Genomic DNA, 19,705 nt, shown 5'->3' on the forward strand with positions numbered 1-19,705 from the left:
AGAGCATGTAGTCCAGGAGTTGTGAGTTGAGCCTTGGCCCCTTAAAATCTGCCAGAAATGAGGCCAGTTGACTGAGCCAGCCGTATACCACAATAAAACCCTCAAGTTCATCAAATAGGATAAAAGAAAAATAAACCATTCAAAGGACAGCAATTTCAAATACTGAAGTAACATCAGCCCACAAAGATGAGAAAGAACCGGTACAAGAACTCTGACAACTTAAAAAGCCAGAGTGCCTTCTTTCCTCCAAATGACTGCATTAGCCCTGCAGCAAGGTTCTGAACTGGGCTGAGATGGCTGAAATGACAGAAATAGAATTCAGAATATGAATAGGAACAAAGGTCATTGAGATGCAGCAGTAAGCGCAAACCCAATCCAAGGAAGCTAAGAATCACAATGAAATGATACAGGAGCTGACAGGCAAAATAGCCAGTATAGAAAAGAATGTAACTGATCTCATAGAGCTGAAAAAAACACATAAGAATTTCATAATACAATCACATGTGTTAAAACAGACCAAGCCGAAGAAAGATCTCAGAGCTTGAAGATTGGCTTTCTGAAATAAGACAGTCAGACAAGGATGAGAAAAAAGAATGAAAAGGAATGAACAAAACCCCTGAGAAATAGGGGATTATGTAAAGAGACCAAATCTATGACTCATTGGTGTTGCTGAAAGAGACGGGGAGAATGGAAACAACTTGAAAAACATATTTCAGGATATCATCCATGAGAACTTCCCTAACCTAGCTAGAGAGGCCAACATTCAAATTTAGGAAATACAGAGAACCCTGGCAAGATACCTCACAAGAAGATCATCCCCAAGACACATAATCACCAGGTTCTCCAAGGTTGAAATGAAAGGAAAAATGTTAAAGGCAACTAGAGAGAAAGGTCAGGTCACCCAGAAAGGGAAGCGTATCAGACTAACAGCAGACCTTTCAGCAGAAACCATACATGCCAGAAGAGACTGGGGGCCAATATTCAACATTCTTAAAGAAAAGAAATTCCAACCAAGAATTTTGTATCCAGCCAAACTAAGCTTTGTAAGCAAAGGAGAAATAAGATCCTTTTCAGACAAGCAAATGCTGAGGGAGTTAGTTAATCACCATCAGACCCGCCTTACAAGAGCTCCTGAAGGAAACACTAAATATGGAAAGGAAGGGCCATTACCAGCCACTACAAAAACACACTTATGTACACAGACCAGTGACACTTTAAAACAACCACACAAACAAGTCTGCATAAAAACCAGCTAACATCATGAAGACAGTATCAAATCCACATATATTAATACTAATCTTGAATGTAAACAGGCTAAATGTCTCAATGAAAAGGAACGGAGTGGCAGGCTAAAGAACCAAAACTCAGTGTTAGGCTGTCTTTAAGAGATTCATCTTACATGCAGTAACACACATAGGCTCAAAATAAAGAGATAAAGAAAAATCTATCAAGCAAATGGAAAACAGAAAAAAAGCATGGGTTGCAATCCCAATTTTGGACAAAACAGACTTTAAGCCAGCAAATATCAAAAAAGACAAAGAAGGGCATTATATAATGGTAAAAGGTTCAATTCAACAAGAAGACCTAACTTTTCTAAATATATATGCATCCCAACACAGGAGCAACCAGATTCATAAAGCAAGTTCTTAGAGACCTTCAAAAAGATTTAGATTCCCATGCAATAATAGTGGGATACTTTCATACCCCACTGACAGTATTAGACACATCATTGAGGCAGAAAATTAACAAAGATATTCAGGACCTGAACTCAGCACTGGATCAAATGGGCCTGATAGACATCTACAGAACTCACCACCCAAAACAACAGAATATACATTCTTCTCATCACCACATGGCACATACTCTAACATTGACCACACAATCGGATGTAAAACAATCCTCAGCAAATGCAAAAGAATTGAATTCATACCAACCACTCTCTTGGACTACAGCAAAGTAAAATTAGAAATCCAGGCTAAGAAAATTGCTCAAAACCATACAATTACATTGAAATTAAATAACCTGCTCCTGCACAGCTTTTGGGTAAACAATGAAATTAAGGCAGGAGTGAAGAAGTTCTTTGAAACTAATGAGAACAAAGATACGAATATCAGAATCTCTACCGCACAGCTAAGGCAGTATTAAGGGGAAATGTATTGCACTAAACACCCATATCAAAAAGAAATATCTTAATTTAACAACCTAATATCACAACTAAAAGAACTGGATAACCAAGAGAAAACTAACCTCAAAGTTAGCAGAAGACAAGAAATAACCAAAATCAGAGCTGAACTGAAGGAGATTGAGACATGCAAAATCATTCAAAGATCAACAAATCCTGGAACTGGTTTTTTGAAAAAATTAGTAAAATAAATAGACTGCTAGCTAGACTAATAAAAAGGAAGAGAAAAGATTCATATAAACACAATTAGAAACAACAAAGGGGATATTACCACTGACCTCACAGAAATACAAGTAACCATCAGAGAATATTATAAACACTTCTATGCACAAAAACTGGAAAATTTAGAAGAAATGATAAGTTCCTGGACACACACACTTTCCCAAGAATGAACCCAGAAGAAATTGCATTCCTTAACAGACCAAAAATGAGCACCAAAATGGAATCAGTAATAAATAGCCTACAACCAAAAAAAAAGCTCAGGACCAGATAGATTCGTAGTAAAATTCTACTAGATGTACAAAAAAGAGCTGGTACAATTCCTACTGAAACTATTTCAAAAATTTGAGGAGAAAGGACTCCTTTCTAACTCATTAAATGAGGCCAGCATCATCCTGATACTAAAACCTGGCAGAGGTACAAGAAAAGAAAACTGTATGCCAACATCCTTGATGAACATTGATGCAAAAATTCTCAACAAAATACTGGCAAACTGAATCCAGCAGCACATTGGAAAACTTATCCACTATGATCAAGCAGACCTTATCTCTGCCATGCAAGGTTGTTTCAACATATGCAAATCAATATGTGATTCATCACATAAATAGAATTAAAGACAAAAACCACATGATTATCTCAATAGATGCAGAAAAGGCTTTTGATAAAATTCAACACCCCTTCATGTTAAAAACTCTCAATAAACCTGGCATTGAAGAAACATACCTCAAAATAATAAGAACCATATATGACAAATGCACAGCTAACATTATACTGGATGGGCAAAAGCTGGAAGCATTACCCTTGAAAACCAGCATAAGACAAGGATGCCCTCTCTCACCACGTCTATTCAACATAGTACTGGAAGTCCTGGCCGGAGCAAAACAGGCAAGAGAAAGAAATAAAGGGCACCCAAATAGGAAGAGAGGGAGTCAAACTATCCTTGTTTGCAGACAATATGATTCTATACCTAGAAAACCCCATAGTCTTGGACCCAAAGCTCCTTAAGCTGATATACAACTTCAACAAAGTCATTGATCATCTTTTGATGATGCTGGGTAATTATATCTGTAAGATCCTCAGATCCTCTGACACCAGTTGGATATGCAACAATTCAATTCAGTTCTGACAACAGCTTACCAGAGTTAGCATCATCTCCACAGTTTTTAAGACTGAGTCCTATAAGACTTCCCACACTTCAGATGCCAGACAAAAATGAGATGCCCAGACGCACACTTCTGCTTGGACAAACTGCAAGCTCAGGGGTTCCCATGACCCATCCTCTCAGATTCAATATTTTACTAGAATGGTTTAGAGAACTCAGGAAAACACTTTACTTACTTTTACCAGTTTATTGTAAAGGATACAACTCAGGAACAGCCTAATGAAAGAGAGACATAAGGCAAAGAATTGGGGATGGGGAGTGTGGAGCTTTTATGCTCTATCCCGCCATACCACCTTCCCAGGAAATCAACATGTTCACCAACAGAAGCTCTTCAAATCTTGTTCAAGAGTTTTTATAACCCAATTTCTAGCCCCTCTCTCCCCTCCCTGGCAGAGGGGGTAGGGGAAAGTAGGGCTGAAATTTCCCATTCTCTAATCATTTGTGTGTCTTTCTGGTGACCAGACCCCAATGCTGAAAGCTATTTAGGGATCCCAGCGTGTGTCATCTTATTAGCATAAACTCTGGTGTGGTCAGAAGGGGCTTGTTATGACTAACAAAAGACACCCCTATCACTCAGGAAATTTCAAGGAGTTTAGGAGCTCTATGCCAGGTACTGGGGACAAAAACCAAATATATATATTTTATTATACCACATCATTATTTTAAAAAATGGTAAATAGAAGAAAAATAAAAGGAAAGAAGCAAACTTTTAAAAATTGCCTCCCTTCCTTACAGAATTGAACTTCAGGATAACAAAATAGTTGATAAATGGAAGTTTCTTATTATAGAAAGAGCTACTAAATAAAGAATGCTAGAATTAAAAATCACTACTTTGGCATTCCTGATGAAAACATTGAAAAACAACAGTTTACTAAATCCAAAGGCCTTGATTCAATCTTTGAAGAATAGCTGAATGAGGTTAAGTGTCAGGAATATGATCAGAGAGGTAGTAGGAGCCAATTCTATTGGTAAAGATTTTGGTTGTATTTGTGCCACGTTTTCTTAATCCAGTCTATCATTGTTGGACATTTGGGTTGGTTCCAAGTCTTTGCTATTGTGAATAGTGCCGCAATAAACATACGTGTGCATGTGTCTTTATAGCAGCATGATTTATAATCCTTTGGGTATAGTGCACATGTACCCTAAAACTTAAAGTATAATAATAATAAAATTTAAAAAAAAAGATTTTGGTCGGATTTTATTCTGATTGTGTTGAATATTCATTGAAGAGTTCTAAGCAGGCAAATAACATCATCCAGTACTATTCTAGGATACTTCTGGCTGTCATGTGGAGAATAGTTTGGGGTGGGAGACAGGTGGAAACAGGGATACCAGTTGAGTCTACTCTGCTAGTCATCCCTAGTCCATGCCATTTGTGATGATGGCATGGATAAAGGTATTAGCAGTTGAGGTGGTGAGAAGTGGTCAAAATCTAGATACATTTTGAATTACAGTCAACATGATTTGCTGGTAGATTACATATATAGTGTGAAAGAGAAGAGCCAAAGATAATTCTAAGGCTTGAGCAGTTGAACAGCTGGTATTATGGGACCTCCTATCTGCTATAATGAGAAAGAACATGTTTGCAGGTTTTTCTTTGTATGTTTTGTCTTGGTTTCACCTGGTAGGAAATAACAACTTTTCATTAATCATTTTAAAGAGTCAATATTTGGCTTTGTTAATTTTCTCTATGGACTACATTATATTTCACTGATTTCAACTCTTTATTATTTTCTTCCTTCTGCTTATTTTATATGTAATTTGTTCTTCATTTTCCAGCTTAAGATGGAAAGCTAAACTACTGATTATAAACCTTTCTTCTCTTCTAATATTTAAAGTTACAAAGTTTCCTTTAAAAACAGATTTAACTGCATCTCACAAAATTTGATATGTTACATTTTCATTATCACTCAGAAATATATAATTTCTTTTTTGACCTGCTTATTTAGAAGTATGTTGTTTTCTTTATTATTTTTCTAATTTAGTTCCATTTTGATCAGAGAGCACATACTGGTGGAATTTAACCTTTTAAAATTTACCAAGGCATTTTATGGCCCAATATGTGACCTATTTTTGTCAACATTCTACATATACTTCAAAAGATTGTGTATTTTGCAGTTATTTGGTGTGGTGTTATATAAATGCCAATTAGATTATGGTGGTTAATGATAGTATTAACCTCAGGTCAGATTTTCCCCTCCCCCATTATTTTTGTGTGTCTAGAAGATTTTGTATATACTGGATATTGTGGATGATACGTTGAAGAGATGTTAGATTCTGTTACGTCCTTTGAAACCCTTTGAAGACTGTTCATTTTTGTTCTGTAGATAGTTAAATAACTGGTTCATCACCTTAAACTTAAAGGTTTGGTAACTTTTTACCAAAAGAGTCACCTTAAACTTATGGGCTTGGTAACTTTTTAAAGGACAGATTTGTTTCAGTTTTGCTCTTGGTGTGAGTCTCAGTCCAAGGATATCATATTTACTTCTAAAGCATGGCCCTTCCTGAATGTCAATGGAAAGGTGTTTACCAAAGTATTTACCATGTTCTTCTAAAAGGATGTGGCTAAACCCCCAAACTGTTTCCCCTGTGGTGACCAGCAGCTGATATTTATGTTCAATTCTTTCAGCCTTCCACCTGCTTCTGTTGAGCTCTTTGGAGTCTACCTCATATAAGCACATGTTAGTGTCAGCCAAGGATTGAAAAATCTATATCCAGCATTTGGGGGAAGCTCCTTTCTTTTCTTCCTCTCCTTTCCTTTCCTCTCCTCTGCTCCTCTCCCCTTTCCTTTCCTTTCTTTCTCTTGCTTCTCTGTCTTTCCTTCCTTTCTTCTTTTTCCCTCTTTCTTTTAATTTTCTTCCCCAATTTACAGTCATTCTGGTAGCCCCTTACTCTGACCTCTGACACCATTAGTAAAAGGTCTATTTCTGCTTTAATTCTAGTCACTCCATGCAGACTAGAGAGTATCCTCAGGAGACAAGCTGTATAAATATATATTACACAAAGTATGGGTCTCCCTTTCAAGGGTTGAATCCCCTCCAGTGTATCCTGTTTTTGGTTGCTCTCCTGTATACTCACATAATTTTGTTTTATGTATCTTATCCTGACTTTGTAATCATTATCTACAGGAGGATTCATCCCATACATGCTACTCTGTGACTATCTGGACCAGAATTTCCAAGAGCTCTTTCTTGGACATATTCAACTGAGATGACTATTTAACATCCAAGTGGAGATTTAAAAATAGGATTTGGATCTGGAGTTCAGGGGACATGCCATAGCTAGAAATACAGTTTACAGTCATCAGTGTATACGTGGAATTTAAAGATATAGAGTTCATGAGATCATCTAGGGATGAATGCAGATAACGTCCAAAGACTAAGCCTTATGGGGGGTACTCCAGAGTTTAATAAATAGGAAGAGGAAGAGGAAGAAGAAGGAGGAGGAGGAGGAGAAGGGGAGGAGGAGGAGGAGGAAGAATAAGAATAAGAAAAAGAAGAAGAAGGAGGAGAAGGAGAAGGACAAGGGAGGAGGAGGAGGGGGGGAGGAGGAGGGGGAGGAGAAGGGAGGAGGAGGGAGGAGGGAGGAGGAGGAGGGAGGAGAAGGTAGGAGGAGGGAGGAGGAGGAAGGAAGAGGAGGGGGGAGGAGGAGAACAAGAAGGAGGAGGAGAAGGAGAAAAAGGAGAAGAAAGACGAAGAAAGAAAAGAGAAGAAAGAAGAAGGAGAAGAAGAACAACAACAACAATACAATAACAACGAGATTGAGAAAGAATGATAAGTGAAGTAGGATAGTGGTAGGGACAAAAAAGTCTGTGTAGAGTAGGTCCAAGAGAGAACAAAAGGAGAGGAGGTCTCCTAGCTAACAGAAACAACTTAGGAGTTTCACTCTAAAAGGGAATAGCATAAGGAGCAGAAAGGAGACATGAAGGCTCAAGGAAAGCTTTTTTTAAGATGACAAAACTTAAAGTATGTTTACTGTAATGGAAATTATCCTGGATATATAGAAATTATTCTGAAGAGAAGTAAAAGTTAAAATAATGCAGGAAAAACAGAGCATCAATGATAGCCTGGTGAAAGAATGGTGGATTTGTCTGTTTAATGAGAGAAGGCAGAGCATTTTAAAACAGAGTTAGGTTGAGGTAGTAGACTTGGTTGTGAGAACTTATAAAAATTAAAAACAAGATCACTAGCTAAGAGGAAAGAAAGAGAAGGAGTTATGAAATAATCATCTATAAAAATGGGAATGTGAATTGACTAAGACAATTATTGGACACATTAAATAAAAGACCAAACAATGAAAGAAGTTATGAATTTAGAGTGAAGTTTGTCAACATGAATTTTTTCTCTTAGTCACATTCGGCTGTTAGGCAGGTGCAGAATAGATAGAATTTAGATTTAAGAATTGCCAGGTAAGCTTATAAGACAGAGAGAGAAAGGGGAAGTAGGGTCATTTATGTATGCAATGGAGTGACTATGTTAGACCCTTGTATTAAGGCTGAGGAGGAAAGCGAGGCCATAAGGGGGATGAACCAATGAAAATGTGGTAGGACCCACATATTAGCAGCTTCAAATAAATAAATGTTAAAGTGAATCAAATAAATGTTAAAGTTGTGGAGGCCTATGAAGAGTGGGCTAAAGATAGGAAGTGTTGGTTGGAGAGTGTAATTGAGATTATGAAGCTTATGTGGTTATTAGTAATGTCAAAGTCAAGAATATCCAAATGATGCTACCTCAAGGTCATGTCATTTAGTGTTTCCTTTGTGATATTCTCACAATTTAGTTCATTCTTACTCTGAATTTTTAGATTCCAAATTATTCTCTATTAAAGTTTTGCTGCTTCATTAATAATTCACTCAAAAGTTGTGTTATCTGCTTTCCAAGATGGCAACAATTGTAAAAGTGATTTTAATAATAATTGTTTTTAGTCCTGTTAATTTTAGTACTGACTACTAATACCTTTATAATCCATAGAGAATTTGGTCCTAAAGCTCATTATTATTAATCCGAGTTTACAGAGAAGAAATCTCAAATTGAGAGTTTAAATGAATTGTTTGGTGTTTTCACTCCAAATCCCAATGCTCTTTCAATTATATTGAGCAGATGCTAATCTAAGATAAATCTGTTCTAACATGTTAATGGGTCCTCTACCTTGGGGAGTTTCCCTCCCTAGACCGAGGGCCCTCTGGAGATTCAATAATGGACTAAAAGACTTACTCTGATAAAAATGATTTTAAACTCTAGCAGATCAGTGGGATAGTTGGAACTTTGAGTAACAAAGAATAGGCAATTTCCTTTTCCTCTTACTCATAGTCAAAAGGATATATACTTCCTTTAACAAAAGTCATGCAGAAGTAAGTGGAAGTCGGTACTGAGGTTCAGAGTCAGTTATGATTGATTAATGAATTTATAAGTATTTTATATAATTCCAAAGGGGATTTGAAAAACTAATCAAGTAAGATGAAAAGTGTGTCAAGAGTCCAACAGTTGATACAAAATGAGGGAGAAAATAAGAAATTTTGGAGTTTTCTCCTTCAATGCAGAGAAGCATGCCCTACTTCCTTGACATTTTAGATAAAGTTGGCATTATTCAATAGTCTTCGCTGCATGCATTTTATATTAGGAAGGATCAGCCCACAACTAGCCAAGTTAAGAGCATTTCCTCCATACTGACTTGAAATTCCCATTCTAAAACATGAGTTGATCAATTAACTCAATCATATTTGTGTAGAACAAAGAGAAATTTGACATATATGTGTTAAATGTGTTGCCCAGATGTATAACACATATGAAGAAAAAGTACCCTTTAAAATCTAATTTTTATTGTTCAATTGATTACTTTTGCCCACTCTATCAATTTTTAAAGTGGAGATTAAACATTAAATTATTTGATGATATTAAGAAAGCTGACAGATGATAGAAAATTCAAATAGGATCTAAACGTAAGAATTTTTAACATGATATTTATAATAAAAACATTGGCCACAAAGGGTTTTATTATATTTAAACTTTTCAAGGGCTATCATTTCTTATTTTAAAAATCTTTGTAAATTATAGCCTTGAATCAACTAGTTAGCTTTTATAATAAAAGATTAAAATATATTAAAACCAATAGATAAGATTTGTAATAGGCATTGTGATACAAGAAAGAAAATGGACCTTGTTTGCCAATACTTTCCTAAGTAATCCTTAGCAAGTCAATTAACTCTTCTGGGCTTTATTGCTTCTTTTATCTACAAAATATGTTTTACTAGATAAGCTCTAATTACTCTTATAAATTCTAAGTATATTACCTTTTTTGATGATGAGTTAAGTTTTTAAATATTAAGATATCACCAAAGCCATTTCTTAGGTTTCATAACCTTGTAACCAATGACCTAAAATTGTAGCCTTAATAGTGGAGCAAACAGTGATGGCTATGATGAAAAAGAGGTCAACCTGGAAGACAAACTTTCCTTACAGAAAAAAAAAAAATTTGAAGTTCAGGGGTACATGTGCAAGTTTGTTACATATGTAACGTTGTGTCATTAGCGGTTTCTTGTACAGATTATTTCATCACCCAGGTATTGAGCCTGGTTCCCATTAGTTATTTTTCCTGATCCTCTCCCACCTCCCACCCTATGTCTGTTGTTCCCCTCTCTGTGTCCATGTGTTCTCATCATTTAGCTCTCACTTATAAGTGAGAATATGTGGTATTTGGTTTTCTGTTCTTGTGTGAGTATGCTAAGGATAATGATTTCTAGCTCCATCCATGTCCCTATAAAGGACATGATCTCATTCTTTTTTATGGCTGCATAGTATTCCATGGTGTATATACAGTACCACATTTTCTTTATCCAGTCTATCATTGATGGGCATATAGGTTGATTTCATGTCATTTCTATTGTGTATAGTGCTGCAATGAACATATGCATGCATTTGTCTTTATAACAGAATGATTTCTATTCCTTTGGGTATATACCCAGTAATGGGATTGCTGAGTCAAATGGTATTTCTGTCTCTAGGTCGTTGAGGAATCGCCACACTGTCTTCTGCAATGGGTGAACTGATTTATACTCCCACCAACAGTGTATAAGCATTTCTTTTTCTCCGCAACATCACCAGCATCTGTTATTTTTTGACTTTTTCAAAATAGCCATTCTGTCTGTTGTGAGACGGTATCTCATTGTGGTTTTGAATTGCATTTCTCTAATGATCAGTAATGTTGAGATTTTTTTCATATGCTTGTTGGCTGCATTTATGTCCTCTTTTGAAAAGTTTCTTTTCATATCCCTTGCACACTTTTTAATGGGGTTGTTTGTATTTTTCTTGTAAATTTGTTTAAGTTCCTATACATGCTGGGTATTTGACCTTTGTTGGATGCATAGTTTGCAAAAATGTTCTCCCATTCTGTAGGTTGTTTGTTTACACTGTTGATAGTTTCTTTTTCTGTGCAGAACCTCTTTGGTTTAATTAGATCCCATTTGTCAATTTTTGTTTTTTTGCGATTGCCTTTGGTGTCTTCATCATGAAATCTTTGCCTGTGCCTATGTACTAAATCATATTGCCTAGGTTGTCTTCCATGGTTTTTATAGTTTTGGGTTTTACATTTAAGTCTTTAATCCACAGACACATAGACCAATGGAATAGAATAGAGAACACAGAAATAAGACTGCGCACCTACAACTATCTGATCTTCGAAAAACCTGACAAAAGCGAGCAATGGGGAAAGGATTCCCTATTCAATAAATGGTGCTGGGATGACTGGCTAGCCATATACAGAACATTAAAACTGGACCCCCCTTCCTTACACAATATAGAATTTTTCTTTGACTATAGAATACAGGACTCTGCCAGTGAGGGTTCATTTCTAATTTGTAAAATGAAAATACTTACTGGGGGACACGCAGGACTTTTCTTTTGGTATTTCATCTTTCATCAGTCAGCTTAAGTGTCATTTAAAAGCATCCCTGAATATGTAAAGAAGACATGACTATTTCCCAGTGAAAATAGTATTTAGAAGTATCTAGGAAGGAGAATTATTTATTCTTAGTTGAGAATGGTAATAAAATCAGAATTTGAATTTTAAAGAATCTCCATTGTGGCCCCTATATTTTGAGATATGACAAATTGTTTGAAAAAGAGTTACTTTGCTACTATGCATCATAAAAATATTTTAATATTGTACCCAAAAACTTTAGCTGAAACCTAATGTCATATTTATCTTGAAATGTAAAAGCTAAAGATCCCCACACTGTGAAACTTATCTAATTTTATAACAGAATAAAAAGAATTTTGTGGATTAGAGGTATCTTTTTTATGTTCATTTTTCTTAATAATAAAAGTAATACATGTGCATTGTAATATTTTGGAAAATATTTAAACTTGGAATGATATCTTAGAATTTTAAGGATTATTATAAGAAGTTTTCTTTTACTAAAGTAATAGTCTTTCAATGCTAAAATAGGAATAACAACTCAATATGTCACAAAAATGGAAAAAATAATAAATCTACCTAGGTCCTTCAAGAAAAATGTTTCAATAGTAGTATAACTTTAAATTTATTAGATTAAAAAATCAACTATGTCTAGAGAATTTTTAGGAATCTTCTCATCATTTAAAAATAAGGCTAAGAAAAATATACATTAAAAAATGAAATAACCAATGCCTATCTCAATGTAAAATTATTTTATTTAACACCACATAATGTATATAACATCTGGTAATAAATACCTGAAGATATATGACACATTATATGCAACTTATGCTTCACCAACTGTTTTATAACTATTTTATTTAGGGCCCCAAAGGAGATCCAGGATTTTCCCCAGGTCAACCTGTTCCTGGAGAAAAGGTAATTATTTGACCATGAAATGAAATTATGGTAATATATTTCAAGCATTTTAAAATAATTTAAGCATTTTAAAATGTAGATTTTACTGTATCAGACAGGAAAAAAACATGAGAATTAATTGTTGGATTTTAATGAAGGAAGAACTATTTGAAGAATTAAGTAAATTTTATCACCAGTTTCACTTATTGATTTAAGTCTTAACATTACTTTTATTAAAGGTCTACTGTGGCCTGCCACTGTACTATCTGCCAATGAGGGGGTGGATGGGGTAAAAATTACAACAGGATGTGGTCCTAACTGCAAACATTTTGCTGTTAATACATATGTACACAATAATATATAAATTGTAATGCCAATTTACATATTTTTAGAATAGTTTCACATACTTTATGATGTTTAAGTACCATAGTACTCTCTGTGAGAGAAGCGGTCACCATTATCTTGTTTTCCCATTGAGAAAACAGAATTCATAGATTTTAACTGACTTATCACATGGACAGTAAATGACAGAGTTGATGATATATCCAAATTTTTGGACTTCTTGTCCAGTATGCTTTCATTTCATCATAACACTGCCAATACAAACATATACATATTTTAGTAAAAACTAGTTTTAAAGCAAAGATAACTACAAAAACTTTATTGGGAGAAGGATACTGTTTTCTAGTGAGGATAAATACAAATGGAGTCTTAGGAGGACATCTGGGAAGTTTTGTTTAGACAGGCACTTTATAAATGTAATATAATTATGGGATGTGTTTTTTTATGTAGTATACATTCACAAACTTTAAAAATCCCTGAACAATTTTGGTGGTTACAAAATCGATCTGATCTTATTGGCTTACAGAAACTATCATGAAGTTTGAAATCTGATCTTTTCATTGGCTTACAGAAACAATTGTAAACTTAAAAAAAACATAATTACTCTACAGATACTATATGAAAGAGTAAATCCTCAAAAAATTATTTTATTTTGTTTTTAAATTTTTTACTGGTATACAATAGTTACACATATTTTGGGAGTACATACTCAACATGTTTTAAATCTAAAATTTTAGTAATTTTATTATTGTGGTGGAACTGAGTTCACTGAGTCTAAATAACTTGGAATAGATTATTACTATAAACATAGTATTTTCATTACTGTCTTAATTATTGCAAGGACAAAATTCTGCAATATGAGAAACACAAGTGCCACATTTTAAAATATCTAAACATAATATATTTGATTTCTTAACTTAAAATTTAGAAATTAGAGGCCCACTCAATTTTGGTGACTATTTTAAGTAAAACCCCTAGATTAAACATTCATATTTATATCAAATGCTTGGTTTTATCTTTCCCTGTGGCTTCTCTGAGCAAAATATAGGGTGATTCAATATGGGAATTCAGACTTGGAAGCATGTTAGTCTTTTTTCACTTTTTGAGTTACTTATATACTAACTGTGGTTAAAACTGTAACAGAAACATATTAAGATATAAAATTTAATAGTATATTGCCATAGAGCTTTAGTAAAATCTAACTTTTAAAATTAATAGAGGTATTCCTAAAATGGTAAAATTTAAAAATGATCTGTTAGAAATTGTACTTACATTAAATTGGATTCAAATATACTGAGGAAAAAGGAAACTGGTTATACACATAAATCTGAATACAAATAAAATACACACATTAACTTGGTGGAAGTAGAAGGGGGTGGGCAAACCATTGTATTTTAACCATTTAGCCATTTTTAACAATAAATGTATGGTCAATGGTGAAAGAGAAAAATAAATGCAGGATTTAGTACTTCACCATGTAACATCCACTAAGAAACATCTGTAATAGATCATACACAAGGTTTTAAGCCCTTTGGGAGCTTAAAAAGAGCATGCATAGATCATTTTTAAATGGTGTAAGTTTTTCCTTTCCCATAAGACAGGTGAGATGACATTGACATAATCATCATCACCATCATCATTATCAACCTCATTTTCCAGAGGAGGAATCTGAGGAGAAATTAAATGATTCCTTCATGACTAAAGCTAGTGGAAGAGGACCAGCCTCTAGTTTCCTCTTTCCTTGTGCAGTTTTATCTTCCTTCTATCACAGTAATAAATGTAAAAAAGGTAGCGCTAATCGGTAACGCCTAGTCTGTTCGAGCCAAGCACATGATGGACTTCCCAATCAATTTTCGCTCGTTACTCCGGGGTGAGGGACGTTCTGTGTAGCTGGCACGCAGGATGGAAGGCACCAGCTCAGCTCCGGAAGCGGAAGTGCCTCCTGTGCGTCACGTGAACCTAGCTGGTCCCACCACAGCCCGTAAGATTCTCTCTGGGAGACCTACCAGGCTGCAGGTGCTCACAGAAACGGAGTAGGGGTGACACCTCAACAGCTATTTCACAATGCACTTGTAGATTTTTTAGGGAAACTACTTTCAATTTTTTTTCTTTTTGTCTGAGACAGAGAGAGAGTTTCACTCTTGTTGCCGAGGCTGGAGTGCAGTGGCGAGATCTTGGCTCAGTGCAACCTCTGCCTCCCGGGTTCAAGTGATTTTCCTGCCTCAGCCTCCTGAGTAGGTGGAATTACAGGTGCCCGACACCATGCCCGGCTAGTTTTTTGTATTTTTAATAGAGACGGGTTTCACCATGTTGGCCAGGCTGGTTTTGAACTCCTGGCCTCAAGCAGTCCACCTGTCTCGGCCTCCCAAAGTGCTAGGATTACAGGCGTGGGCCACCGCGCCCAGCCCTACTTTCAATTTTTAAAACATGGTAGACCTTGGACTGAGGCGAAGTTTGACAGCAAGGGCATTATTACAGAAAAGAACATCAGAGAAAACGGAGAAAGGATATGGAGGTGGGAAAATACAGTTCAGTTATTAAGCCCTGGAAGAGATAAGGAAAGGCAGGAAGCCTCAGAAACAGGCTCAAAGATTGTGAAGATTGGAAATGATTGTAATAAGAGCTGATGTCCAAAATTAAAAGGAGCTTTAATTTTCAAGAGAATTCTAATTTTCAGTTCTCTTTCATGACATTAAACGTCTGTATTTTGTTTATAGGGTGATCAAGGCCTTTCTGGATTAATGGGCCCCCCTGGTATGCAAGGTGATAAGGTAAGTTGGAATTTTACTTCTTTTCTTTTCTTTTTTTTTTTTTTCTTTTTTTTGTCTTTTTCTTCAGGGATACTTGTTCTGAAACATAATTGGATGATATATGGATCTTGGAGGTCTTCAGTGACTATGATCTCATTTTGAAGTTGACCCTAAAACTAATGTTTTAAAATTCCTTTTCTCAGCAAAAGAAAATTAGGATGCCATCATCATCCCGGAAACTGGTGCCCACAAAAGGCAGAATCTTATGAAAAATAAAAGAAGACCCTTCAATTAATAATGGGCACAGAATTCACATGCAAGAGAAAGTCAGTCAGTGATAGAATATTGAAGCTTTCCTTTTTAAAACTATATTAGGGAAATGACCTACTTCTGAGATCTTGAAGTCACTTTATGACTTTTATATGCCCAAAGTGAGGTTTACTTGCTTATAGGTAATACATATGGATTTGTTAAGGGGTTCTCATTTTACTGGGAAATAATAATCTCTGTCTTGAGGTATATACAGATGTGAGGCTTGAAGGGTAGGATGGAAGTGACGTGAGGATTGGGGACAGCTAGTGAAAAACAGTAGTCATGTTCATATGACTAAGCTTTTTGTGAGGTAGAAAGGAGTACTGACACAGTTGCAATAATTATTTTATAAAATATATCTTTTAGTTTCCTGGATTAACAGAAGTATAACTTCTTTTCTACCTGGTCAGCTTGTTTTTTCCCAAACACTAAGTTATTGATTTTCTACAGGGAATGAGGAAAATAAAAAATTTCTTCTTAAGGTGTTAAAAGCACCAAAATATTGTAGGGCAGTATTTGACTTGATATGGATATCTAAATACATATAATAATGAGCTGTGTTGTTGTCTTAGTGTTCCATATTCCTTTCCTATTGGGAGACTTAGGTTGCAAGTGGTATTCAGGCCCTGGTTGCTTCGTTCAAACCCCAACTGCCATTTTGTAGGTTCCATCAACTTTGGGCAGGTTGTTTAACTTCTAAGCTTCAGTTACCTCATTTGTAAATTGTGAAGATAATACTATCCACTTCATAGGGAGTTTGGGAGAAGACAGAATGAGATAATCCTTGCAACACCGTGTCACATAAATTGTCAGCCCTTAATAAATGTAAACCGTCAGCTATTTATCTGATTTTGGAAATAATGCTGGCCTCTTTTGCTTTCCTTCATAACCCCTGCTATAGGGCTGAATTGTAAAATAATGAAAAGGTACTCATGAGAGTATTTTACCTTGAGTGACCACACCATTATTTTAATGTCCTTCAGACTAGTCTTCATCCTAGACCTTAGTTAGAATCTGGTAATTCCCTTGAGATTGTTGGTTGCCCCCCAAGGAGACATGAAAGTGCAGTGATCTTTTCTGACAGAATTGATCTTGATATACAGTCATGAACCTGTTTATTTTATGCTACTGAGTATACATCTGACTACTCATATCTCTTAGGAGATTGTACTGACATATATCATCAAAGAAGACCTCATAATATGGATATGATCTCAATTACTTTAGTTGATATTAAATATACAGTTATTGCATCCTATGCAGTGACACTGTACATGACAGAAGAATAAACTACTCATTACTTTCTGTAGTTAAATGATATCTGTGGTTCATGAAATTAGCACTCCAGAAAAGGACACATTAAATAAATGTTGAGTAGTTTTTGTATAGAAGAGTATATAACATGCAGTCTCTGGGAGTAAATATTATTCATAGACAAAAAATACTTTGATTTTAACCATTAGAGCAGATTATCATTTTAACTTTGAAGTTGTACTTGTTTAAAGCAGAATTACTAACTTTCAGAGACCCGTGTACATGTTATATGGCCCATCAGTATTTTAAAATAGTAAGAATATATTCTTTTTGGTCTATGTAACATTATTTTGAATTATTTTTTTCTAGTAAAGTCATATAACAGCATTATTTTAAACATACTGGGCCATGAATTGAATATCTTTCACAGATTTCTTGTTTCTCTTATAAGATTTTTTAAAAACCTTTCAATCTGGCTTTTAGTATTAGCTGATAGAAATAGACCTGATAGAAGTCAGGGATCTTGGCGTATTATCAATTAAGAGCTATTGCAGGATCTTCTTGAGATAAGGTTTAGTTGAAAGTATTTAGAAAGTGACTTACTTTCTGATAAAGGAAGAATCCCTGGTTCACTGTGATTTGACAGTAGTTCAGAATAGCGTTGAAATATTTGAGATTATTTTGTAATATTTCTTGGAATATTTTCCCCCTTTTCAGAGTGTCTCTATTAATGGAAACTATATACAGATTTTTGAAAAACAAGTATAACTAGGAAAAGGATATAATGGCTCCATTTAAGCCTAAACTAATTCTCCACTTCGCAGGCTCGGGACAAGTTTGTATCATACTCCTTATGGTATGTCTTACTTTAATATGAATATACAATATTTCCTTATGATTGATGCCTGTTACTGGTGAATTATTCTGTTCCTTTGGAGGTTTGATGTTTCCTTGCTTTTTCATGTTTGATGTGTTCCTACAATGATTTCTACACATCTGGTGGAAAAATTACCTCTTCTAATTTTATGGAGTAGGTTTCCTAGGGAAAGGCTTATTCATATGAATAAGTCTTGGGGTGTTGTTTTGGTGGGATATATTGGCTTTGGTTCTAGGTGAACACAGTAATGTAGTCTCCATGTAGTTTCTTCAGGTGTAATCCATGCTGGTGACATTTATGAGTGTCTCAGTAGCCTAGGCTGAGAGAGTTTCTGGTGGTGGTGGTGAGGCTTTGTCAGGGGTGGGCTTGCCACGCTGTTTCTCAGGTCAGGGACATGTGCATGCACATGATAGGTCAGCCAACTTGGAGCTGGGTTTGGGGCTATGGGTCTGTTACTCTGGCCAGAAGCATGTTAATTCGATATTTGTTAGACAGTGGTATTTAAGTATATCTGTGTACCTCTAGCATGTTGCAAGAGGAAGTAAAATACTGGTTTTCATGAAAGCCAAGGAAACAAGTATAGTTTTGGATGACAGATAACAGTGACTTCATTTTTCTTTTTCTCTGGAAAGTACCTGTAAATATTAAAATTTTTCTAATATAAACCAAACTCAAGTAATCCTTAAAGCTAAAATGTCTGCAAGAAAGTTATGTGAAATACACTAACAACTCATAAAAACTGTTGAGGTAAATAAAGAGAAGATTAATGTTAAAAAAAAGTCTTGAAAACTGAAAGTGAAATTGAGATAGAGAAGGCAAGCAAATTAGCAGCAGTATTCTCTTCAGTCTTTAATAGATTTTTTGGTTTGCTTCTTTCTTTTTCCCCTTTTATCCATCCATTCCCATTTTTTGAAACCAGTATTAACATTTTTAACAAGCAATATGTTTTCCCTAGATTGACTGGTTATTTTGCCTTAACTTAGCTACCTTCATGTAACTCTTATTTTACTAGGAACTGAAGTATATTTTTAGTTCTTACTGAGTGTCTGAATTTTTGCCAAAAAACAGGTAAGTTTGATCCAGAGTGCATGCTTGGTTGAATGGAAGACAAGAGTCCTAATTCTGCGTTTGGAATCAAGATGGATTTTTAAATTATTTGATATAGCCAATCAGTTGCTATATTAGAATGGGAAGCCTTTTATTTATAATTATAAGAACATTAGCAATCTAATTGAAACGGTTTTTCTAAGTTCAAGAAGATAAGCCATATTGAAGTAGTTAAGCACCTCTTACCACAACTCAGAGCAGTTGTGAAATATGATGCACACATTTTAAAACAAATTTTTATAAATAATATATGGCAATATTTTCCTGAATATTGAAAAATCCTCTCAGTTTAGTGAGAATTATAAATCAGTGTGAATTTTTATTTTGAGAGAATTTGTTCAATTATTTTTTTAAAGGAATCTTTTCATTGCATAGGAGGTACACAGTAAGTATCTGTATAAAGTTGGACAGGAATAAAGAACCAAAAGCATCAAGTGGAATGCACTGTGACTTATCAGTCACCCCAAAAGTATGCAGCTCTTCATAAACTTTTTAAAGCAAGGATAGTACTAAGGAGCTATATTAATACTGAATATAGATAAGCACAATGACAAAAAAATCAGAGTTGGCATAAAAATCAGTGCCTGAAGAAAGATAATGGAGAATTCTACTGTTCTATAGCCAGCTGTATAGATCATCTCTCACTGGCTTATTATTCCTATAAAAATCTGCAGAGGTGTGTTTTACTTTGA

The 19,705-nt window shown here is 35.1% G+C and overlaps 1 protein-coding gene across 6 annotated transcripts in view; it reads left to right on the forward strand.

Moving 5' to 3' along the window:
* Nucleotides 1–19,705, forward strand: part of COL24A1 (collagen type XXIV alpha 1 chain) — a 404,239-nt gene that overhangs the window by 52,625 nt on the left and 331,909 nt on the right. For all 6 annotated transcript variants that reach the window (XM_016921775.4, XM_063799997.1, XM_063799993.1 and 3 more), the window contains exons 7-8: nucleotides 12,339–12,392; nucleotides 15,431–15,484. In XM_016921775.4, the coding sequence (XP_016777264.1) occupies nucleotides 12,339–12,392; nucleotides 15,431–15,484 (108 nt within the window). The remainder of the gene's footprint in view (nucleotides 1–12,338; nucleotides 12,393–15,430; nucleotides 15,485–19,705) is intronic.

This window comes from Pan troglodytes, chromosome 1 (genome assembly GCF_028858775.2).
Source record: "Pan troglodytes isolate AG18354 chromosome 1, NHGRI_mPanTro3-v2.0_pri, whole genome shotgun sequence".
In the NCBI taxonomy this organism is placed as follows: Eukaryota; Metazoa; Chordata; class Mammalia; order Primates; family Hominidae; genus Pan; species Pan troglodytes.